We start from the raw sequence: 9726 nt of genomic DNA on the forward strand, positions 1-9726 counted from the left end.
AATTTGCATCAATAGTAAATCATATACTATATATAATTGTCTCTTCCAAAAGGTACATTTTTTGAAAAAGAGGGCTTACGAGATAGTGGCAAATGACTTTATTGTCATCTGATGACAGGAAGTTAACTGTGCATCCTGATGCAGAAAAAAATAAAATATCTCAAGAACCTAAGCTGTTAATCACACAGGAAGTCAGCCATTTTATGTCGAATCATGGCTTTTGTTTGTTTCCAATCGTCAGTCTGCAGCTTTTATTACCTTTTTTTGTTCATGTGTGGTGTAGTGTTTCACATATTTGACTTTCTACAATTAGAGATTTCTGCTTAGTGATCTGGTTACTAAGATGAGAATTTCAAGGGCCATACATTCACTCCTGGCACTAGCCCCTAGCCTAACCTTAACTTGGTGGAGAAAAGGGAAAATAATTCTTGAACAAATCAGGATAGCAACTGTACCGCTTCCAACACCTCAGATGAGAAGTTCAGACTGACCAAAACATTGTTTGCCATCACCTCCTCCAAACAGAGGCTGTCCTGGTGGACCAGTCTGCTCTCAGACGTGGGACTGATGACAACAATGCGAGGGACGCCCTGCTGTTCCGAAGTCGGCAACTCGACGGTCGCGGCTCGGCCGACGCACAGGGAGTCGGCCGAGTTGCTCTTGCAGCCTTGCAGCCTGTCAGGAATGATTTTGTCCCTCTTTGAGTCTTTGTGGGTCAGACTGTGACTACGCCTCCTGGTAAGAACTAGCAGGGGGAGAGTGGCGCTGGTGAGAGTGCTGGAAACCAGTTCATGATCACAGTTGTTGGATGACTCAGTCATGGTATATGGATGCTGGTGGTGGAAACAAAAAAAAATAAAAATAAAAATAGAAATAGACATGCATGAGCAAAAAAAAAAAAAAGAGAAACTACATGCAACGAGAGAAACGTCTACAATATTTCCTTCATGCTACCTTCTCAACTTTATGGGTGGTCTTCCGCTCTGATGACCTCCTGCAGGAACTGCCTCTGCTGGATTGCCGGTAGGATGACATGCTCCTGAAGGAATCGCCCAATTTCCCGCCTAAAGGCTCCATCTCCACATCTCTCAGAACCTGCAGTAGGTAATGCAAACTATGTGGTCGCACACATGTATAGTACATGCATTGTTAAAAATGTTTTAATAAAGTTGAGTTGAGATTTGAGTATGTTTTATTAATTGAGTGATTTATTTCCAGGGTAAAACGTGCCGCACGCATGAGACCATGCAAATGGATGGGTACAGTACTTTTTTTTTTTTTTAATTCAATGATTCATTTCTATTTATGGCCACGTTGTACTGTATGTTGTTTGCGAGATATTTGTCGTCTTTTTTTTTTGTCTTACAGTATGACCATGCAAAAACCTGTTTTTGGTGGTTTGTTTACCAAATTTTGGATGGATATTTATTTTTTCTGTTGTGGCAGAATGGAAACAGTTCATCTGTATTTATGTTGATCTACCATGTCAGTGGATTTGGAGGATGTGCTGATGAAGTGAGTTCTGGACGCGCTGGACTGGCGACTGATGATGGAGTCTCTGAAGGACGACTCGCTGATGGATGAGGAGGAGATGCACTCCTTCCGAGGGGTGGGAGACAAAAACCACAAGCAGGGAAACTTCTCTGCCAGAGTCATCCTGAATATACAGCAAAAAAATAAAATAAATAAATAAATAAAGGAAGAAAAATGCATGCAAAATTTACAGTATGTAATATGAGCTACATTTACTATACAAACGCGGGAGAGCGACACTTACTAGCTCGTCAGGTTTGCATTTACTTCGAGTAGATGCGTTGTGCTTCTTGTCTTTTGATAATTTAGCAATGGTGATTTGGACTTTGTTGAGTTTTGTTTCTCTTTGGGTTTGCGCTCGAGATCGGTTTTACATGGTGAGCTAAGACCCCCCCCCCCTCCCCAAGGATGTGCACATTTACAGTAGCAGGCTGTGGTTGCACTAATTACCTGTATCTATTATGAATGATGGCATAGATGAAAGGGTTGTAGATTGTGGAGGCTTTTGCTATAATAGCAGGCACAGCCTTGGAGTATGGTGACAAGATGTTGGCATGCCTGCAAAAGACACGGTGAAAAAAAAATCAGATTTTATTACACATTTTTTGATTGTAAATACAGCCAAATGTTTTTTGCTTTTTTATAGGAGAGCATGAAAATATTGGAGTCCCAACAGTTCAGTTACCCTGATCTCTTGATGTTTTGTTACATAATCCAAAGGTCATGTTCGTTCAGAGATTATCTGAAAATGTGTCTTAAATCCATCTGCTTGTGTGTTTGTGATTTCCCTTTTGAACGATGGAAAACAGATTTTAAGTAATATATTCATGTATTGTTCGCAATTTCATCAAATGTGTTTATATGGGCAAAGGTTGTTTGAGCGGATAAAAACACTTGAACAATTTTGCCATCTGCTCTCGTTCATAAATTGTCCAGGGACTGCTTGGCCCCGATATTACGTAACATTTTCAGTTATTTTGGAGAGTCCACTAAAAACTCAATTCCTCTGAGTTAAAGAGCAGCAAATTCATGGTAGGCTACCATAAAGCCATATACGGTAGCTTTCATCCAGGTTGGTGGCAAATGTTTCCACAGTGGGCACAATTGGGTGAGTTTTGCCGGCTGTCTCGAACCTCTAACATACATGCACGTCAATTTATTGCGTGAATCATATAATTAGTTGAAAGTAGTCTTACCCAGCCCATGAAATGAGTGTAACGCAGGCGTACGGTGACCAGGAAAGGACATAAACCACGATGACCACAAAGGCGATCTTGGCTAGCTTCCATTCGCTCCTGATGGATTTCTGATGGAGCAAGGTGGATTTCCTGACCTGAGTGCCCAGTCTCTCCACCTCCCTGAAGACAAGAAGATTTGCTCATTGTTTAACCAACATGAAGCATGTAGTGGCAGAACGCCCGACTCTCACTCGCAGGTCAGATTTTTGCTCATAACAAGACACCAACTTAATTTACCACCCACAAGTCAACTGCTTTAGGCCTCCTGCTCACCTGCTGGTATTCCTGACTGCCAGAAACATGAAGAGGTAGCAGTAGAAGATGATGAGAAGCGGGATGAAGAAGACAAAGCAGCACAGCATCATGGTGTAGCTCCTGTTGGCTGCTGTGTATGTGACGTAATCCCAAGTGCAGGATGTCATCAGGCCCTCTGGGATGTAAGAGCCTACACCAAGTAAAAATTCATAATAAATAAATAATAAATTGGATTCATAACAATAAGTTCATTATCAAATAATAATGTCCTTTTACTTGTTTTAAATTGTAGTGTGTTTGCCAAATTGTGATCCGCAGCTGTTAAATTATTTTGCAAAACACAAACAGTAGCTTTTGTTTGCCGGAAAGTAAGTACACAAGTCACTCATAGATAGGGTCACATTATTTGACTTGTTATAAAAAGTAGTGTTTCGTACCAAATAGTGGAGGCACAACTATTTACATTTTGCTTACCAAATAGTGAGCCCAGAAATCACTCATAAATTCCAATACATTGTTGAACTTCACATGGTTTATCTAGTAGGCGGCGGCAGTAAGAGACTCACTCCATCCAACGAGAGGAGCCAGACTCCAGGCTAGCGAGTACAACCAGACGGAGATGATGGCCAGAGTGGTCCTTCTCTTGGAGCTCCAGTGGATGGTCTTCAAGGGTTTGGTAATCACCAGGTAGCGGTCGATAGAGATGGCCAGCAGGTTTATCATGGAGGCGATGCCAAACAAGGCACCGCAGAATGCATACGTCTTACAACCTGTGTTGTCAATCCAGATGTTAAATTCTTTGTCTGTTAGATGGAAGTACATACCATATAGGATGAAAGATCAAGAATTACCCATTTCTCCAAACACCCATTCTTTATAGAGGCTGTTGATGAAGAAGATTGGTGACTGTGTGAAGGCCATGAGAAAATCGCTTACTGCCAGGTTCACAATAAAGTAGTTGGGCAGACTGCGAAGCTTTTTGTTGCTACAAACAAACACAAGAGAAGTTTTTAAAGTACAGTTATTAAAACTGAACTTGAACAAAAATGGTGAGTAGCTGTAGTGTGCAAACCAGAAAACAAGGCAGTCAATGGCAGAATTTTGGCCACATATAAATAGTGAGCACACAGCTTTTGTGCATTATAAAGAATATCTTGGGCTGGCCAAATAATGAGCCACCAATGTTACATCATTTTGTGCAATGACAGTGTTTGTTTTGCCAAACAGTAACATCACAACAAACGTTCAGTAATGGTGTCCATTGTATATAGCAGCTTGTGGTTGCCAAATAGTGAGACAGAAGCCCACAGGGTGACAGATCGCAACATATCAGTAAAGACTGGAGGGGGAAAGCGAGCGTTCAGATCAAAATTGGATTAGTGTCATCCCGGGTTAGGGGTTGCTCGTTCTGATGGCCAGCGGTACAATTTGGATTATAATCTAAAGCCTGAGTGAGACAGAACTGGTTGGTACCACTTTTGAGTGATGGTGACCCAAATGTCAGCATTAGTCAGATCTCTGATAAAGTGCTTGTCAAATAGTGAGCCCACCACTCATGTTTCATATGTTTGTAATAAATAATGACGCCACAGCTAATGTTTTAAATGCCCATTATAAACAGTATCTTGTGTTTGGAAAATATAGAAATATACAAATTATTACGACTGCTTATTAAGCGTAACGGCTGATCCAAAAAGGTGCTGCAATCTGCCTCAAAAGTTAAAAGAAAAAAAAAGAAATAATCGAATGTGGTGTTGTGCCATATAATATCACACAATACGATAAACTGAGATCAGATACAGTGTGGTTAGTGCGTTGCAATGTGATACAACATGATTCAATGAAATAAGCGTTGATCAAATAAGATGATAGGTGTTTTGATTACAATTTGATCGGATACAAAATGGTGCAATGCAATGTGATAAGCGTGAATGAAATGGGATGAGGTCTGATCTGATGCAATGTGATATGATGCAAGATGTGGAACACAATATGATAACTACATTATGTTTCATTACAATACAGTGCAAGACAATGTAATACGATATAATACAATATGATATCATTGTACAATTTACTTTTTAGGTCCACTAAGCAACATAGCGGAATAAGGCTGAGAACAAATTAGATTTGGTGTATCCCACCCGTACCCCAGGAGACGGATCCTTGCATAGATAATCAAACCTAACCCAAAAGCCTTTACTACTGTTGCTCCATTCTAATAACACAAAGACAAAAAAATGGAGATCATTTGAGAGGCTATTGGCAATGACTGGTCCACACATTGACTACATGTGCATTTCTGCAACAGAGACTTTGCTTTTTAAAGTACAAATGAAATCACAAATACTCCAAAACTTATCGACTGGTATCTTTCACAGCTTTTAAAGCACCAAAGAATAGTGTTGCACGTTTGGCATGCCATTGATGTTGATTTATGTTGAGTTTTATTGACTGTTGCTGCCTCATTAGTGTCAGAATGCACAACACCTATTGCAGGAATAGCATTCGAAATGCCTCAATTACATTCGCCACTTTGTTTGTTTACCTGTAGAACGCAAACATGACCAATGCGTTGCCTGCAACGCCCAGCGTGCCGATGACCAGGACAAACGAGGCCACCACATAATGCGCATGGTCGGGCACATCCACCTTGTTGAAGAAGTTGCTCTGGGTGTGCGCTCTCTCGGGCTCCATGGTCTCAGTGGACCGTGTCATGCTGAGCAAGAGGAACTCCCACTGCTTGTGCTCTGGGCTTCATGATCAGACGGTCCTCTCTAGCCGCTGCTTGAGAGTAAAGTTGTAATGGGAAGTCCACAAGTGGTTTCAGAGATCAGAAAATGTCCTCAGTTTGGAAGCGTCTTTACATTACAAGCGCTGATGACCTCCTCCGGCGTCCCTTCACACCAGCTGTGCAGCGCTCTCTCCTCTCTCATCATCTCTCGTCCTTCCTCCCATCTCTCCCTCTCTTGCTCGCTCTCCCTTTCAGCTCCCAGCTTTCACGTCACCAGGCCCACAAGCCCTGAGCCTTAACCCCTCTCCTCTTTCCCTGGCAGATGCTTACATAACGGGCATCATGATTACTATCAACAAGACGCTGAGCATCAAGTTGTCATCGTGAGCCGTGTGGCTCGCGGCCGGAATCGGCAAGCATGCAAAGAGCACCCGTGGAACCAGGCGACTAATTGGTGCAGCCCAATTATTCAGCTTCACTACTGCACAAACCACGCACACACTCTTGCTTTGGCTTGTTGTGCACTTGCAAATAGGCTGCGCATGGACTTTTCAACCCATGTGCAACTGTTTTTGACTCATCGGAGTGATGCTTCTATAAACTTTGCTGCAGAAACTACAGCAGAATAGCTGAAATATGTCAACTAACCAGTATTTTTCTTCGAATAATTGCTGAATTATGGACGTAAAAATAAAAGAATGATTTTTTTATTGTCGAGTCAAATTTATTTGTGGAGCCTTCACGAGAGAGGGTCAAAGGGCTTCACCGCCCCATAGTTGAAGGTCAGCAAATGCCATACATTTACCAGCCCTGTTCTAAAAGGGTGCTTTGGAGTCTACAAGAGGGGACATGCCATTATTTGGAGAATAGGCCATGTTGGCAGCTCATTGCTTTTTATGGTGCTGGAAACGCAGATAAAGAGTAACGGCGAAGGGGAGGGGTGGCAGAGGGAGGTGAAGAATGCGGAGCTTAGCCATAAAGTAAGCCAGCGTGGGCAAGGAAAGCCTTAATCTGCACACTGTGTATGCACTGCAATAAAAACATGACATCACTCTTCACATGGTTATCTCATGTGGATGTGCATAGTACATACGTATTAATGTGTATGTGTACTTCATCACTCAGCACATGGCATATGTGTCCAGGGATTATTTCTCTACTGGCCACTAGTATTTACCTTTATGTCACAAATATCTCATGTCCAAATCTATCTACAGATTAGTGAGCATGGAGAATATTTACCAAACGTTGCAAGATGATAACAAGACTATTAATCGGGCGATTAACCATATTTGGCAAGTGGACCCCGAGCGCCTCGCCGAAAACACTCCAGCTCAGTGCTAAGAAAAATACTAATAAAAGTGACAATTGAGGTTAAAGTATCATGGCATTGTAGTCCTTATGATTATAGATTAAATAAAATATTAAATATGACAATCATTTTTAAAATATGATCATCTGAAAATAAAATTGATAAAATCCAAAATAACATTTTAAAAACTCACAAGCATTAAAAAACATTCCGAATCAGACAAGAAAAAAAAAGTCACATGACAATTTATGAAGACATAGTGTCGTGTCTTCATGTATATTTTTGCAATGCAATTTCTCACATGCCTGTGCATTAAGGTTGCTGAAGACATCATGTTGTCTAACATTACCTGCGACTGGATCCATCTTGTGTGGCGCTAATGTGGCTGCCGATGACCTTTTGTCGTCGGAAAAAAAGTGGCAGATGGTGTCAATTTGACGGCGTGGACAATGGAGGTCAGCGCCTCACACGTCAATGAGTCAATTACCATGCTGCTGATCTGGGCTGGTGTGAATGTCCACTTGGGGCATTACAGTACGCAGTGCTGGCCTTTTGTGCCACAGTCTCATGAGACTAATTAGTATCGAGCGCTGGGAGCGGGACAACCAGCATGCGGGCAATCGATACAGTGACCTGTCAGAGAAGTGAACCACTGTTGCACAATGGTGAAAAACTTCAGTGAGCCCTTTCTAACTTCCACGTCCACAACCTTGGGCAGACTCATTTTATAATGACTTAAGGAATTAATACATGATCAATACATATTGTAAAGCAGGAATTGTATAGCACCTGTTTCTTATCATTGCACTTCGCCCCTTTGCAGTTAATGGCAGTGCCAGTTTGGTTCTGTAGTGGTATCACACCAGAAAAAGTGGAAGAAAAGCTAAAGAAAACGCTAAACACTTTTCATTTTAGCGAGATAATGTCAACAATAAAAATAAATATTATTAGGATGTGTGTGCATCCACGAGGAGTCCGTCCACGTTACATTTCATTTTTGTATTAGCTTTTTTTGTTTTCTGATATTTTTTCATTTTAAGGCGAAATCTCATGACACATTGTGACTATGCGGTCAAGTAAATCAGGAAATGGTGTATGTAATATACAGTATAGCATGGAGCTTTAGGGCTCAACCAGTATGTAAAGAGTCGTAAGCCTCTTTCATACTGTGTGTGTGTGTGTGTGTGTGTGTGTGTGTGTGTGTGTGTGTGTGTGTGTGTGTGTGTGTGTGTTGCATTATCCAAGCCAGTGGGAATGTAGGTTAGACATGAAACGTTTTGGAAAATGCAGGTCAAAGCAAATGCCTCTCCATAAATGGAATGAATTTCAGTCAATATCAGAGCCATGGCCTTTCATGATCCCATCAAATCTCTCTGTGACAGCATTTTCCACCCTTTACTGGTACAAGGCACCTATTTGGCATTACAAACCTTATCCTGTGTCCTAAATCCCGTTTTCAAGCGAGGAAATATTTTCTTGGAAGTTCACTGTGATCTCTAATCTTTTGTGCAAAGGATTACAGGATTAGAGTCAGATTTTTTCTTCTTCTATGCGTTTTATATTGTCTTGTGTGTCCTAATGCAAGCAAAGCTCTTGTTGATGTGGGGTTACCCAATGAGACAAAAGGAAAGTATGAATTAATATTCATAATTTATAAATTTATATTTATAAATTAGTATTAGTATATGTTTGTAAAACGACTGAATTACGTTTTAAAGCTTGTGGCCCATCAGAGCCACACCCTAGGTTAGATATTTGGAGAAAAGTTAAAGAGATCAGACTTTGATGAATTGAACGTGTCCAAAGGTGAGACATTGAATAGGCCTACATCAGTAGAGGGGTGATGAGGATGGAGCTGCTAGGAAAGAAACTGAGAGCAAGATCTCAAAGAAGATTGATGGATGTAGTGAGGACAGCCAATGTGTGCATGTGTGATGTAATATAATCAAACATAACTCGATGGAATATTCCACCGGGCGGCACGGAATGTGTGCAAAGTCAAGCGAAGGGATGCCGGGGCATGTAAACCCGGTGTAAGACAGATCAGAGATGTGGGTTAGTTAGCTGCTAATTAACATCTTATGTCACAAGGAGCTCTAAATTGGACATGCTGTTACATTAACACGCTCTGAGAGGGACAGACCATGTCTTGAATTCATTTGAAAATCACCCCTGAGGATGAACGTTCATGGCTTCACTTGGAAAAACACCAAAGTTAATTTCAGTTAGCTAATGTCAATTTGATTTTCCATCAAAGTTTTTACAATGGTTAACTATATTTTCATCTTCTTTAACTTGTCTACCTTGGTGTTACATCTTCATCGCTGGACATTGTAGCCACATCAATCTGAAGTCACATATCTGCCACAACCTGTATCTGATAAAAAAGAAATAGAAGAGGAACATTAAAGAGAGGGATTTCAAAAATCTGTAAATGAACTATTGTGCATTTTTAAGTGTATATTTGATGGACCAATTGGTGTTTTCCAAACCACCTCGACGACAGAAGGGGTCCAGTTTTGGAGCCGGTGCAAATTGAGCACACAGTCTAATGTGAGCGTGACTGTAAATTTTACCAAGCATGACAAGTTATTTTTGTAAATTGCAAACTCCCCACTTTAATTTAAAAATGAAAATAACAATTACAGGTCAAA

The 9726-nt window shown here is 41.0% G+C and overlaps 1 protein-coding gene across 1 annotated transcript; it reads right to left on the reverse strand.

Moving 5' to 3' along the window:
- Positions 1 to 437: 437 nt before the first annotated feature.
- Positions 438 to 5744, reverse strand: LOC147058140 (melanopsin-A-like). The gene is made up of 9 exons (XM_085909784.1): positions 5575 to 5744; positions 3878 to 4011; positions 3593 to 3796; positions 3045 to 3216; positions 2730 to 2891; positions 1984 to 2091; positions 1483 to 1657; positions 955 to 1095; positions 438 to 833 (listed from the first exon to the last, which is right to left on the reverse strand). The coding sequence occupies exons 1-9, from the start codon at positions 5742 to 5744 to the stop codon at positions 438 to 440; spliced, it is 1662 nt and encodes a 553-aa protein (XP_085765910.1).
- Between the last annotated feature and the right edge of the window lie 3982 nt (positions 5745 to 9726).

The sequence above is a fragment of the Syngnathus leptorhynchus genome, chromosome 4 (assembly GCF_054491065.1).
Source record: "Syngnathus leptorhynchus isolate UIUO chromosome 4, UIUO_Slep, whole genome shotgun sequence".
NCBI lineage: Eukaryota > Metazoa > Chordata > Actinopteri > Syngnathiformes > Syngnathidae > Syngnathus > Syngnathus leptorhynchus.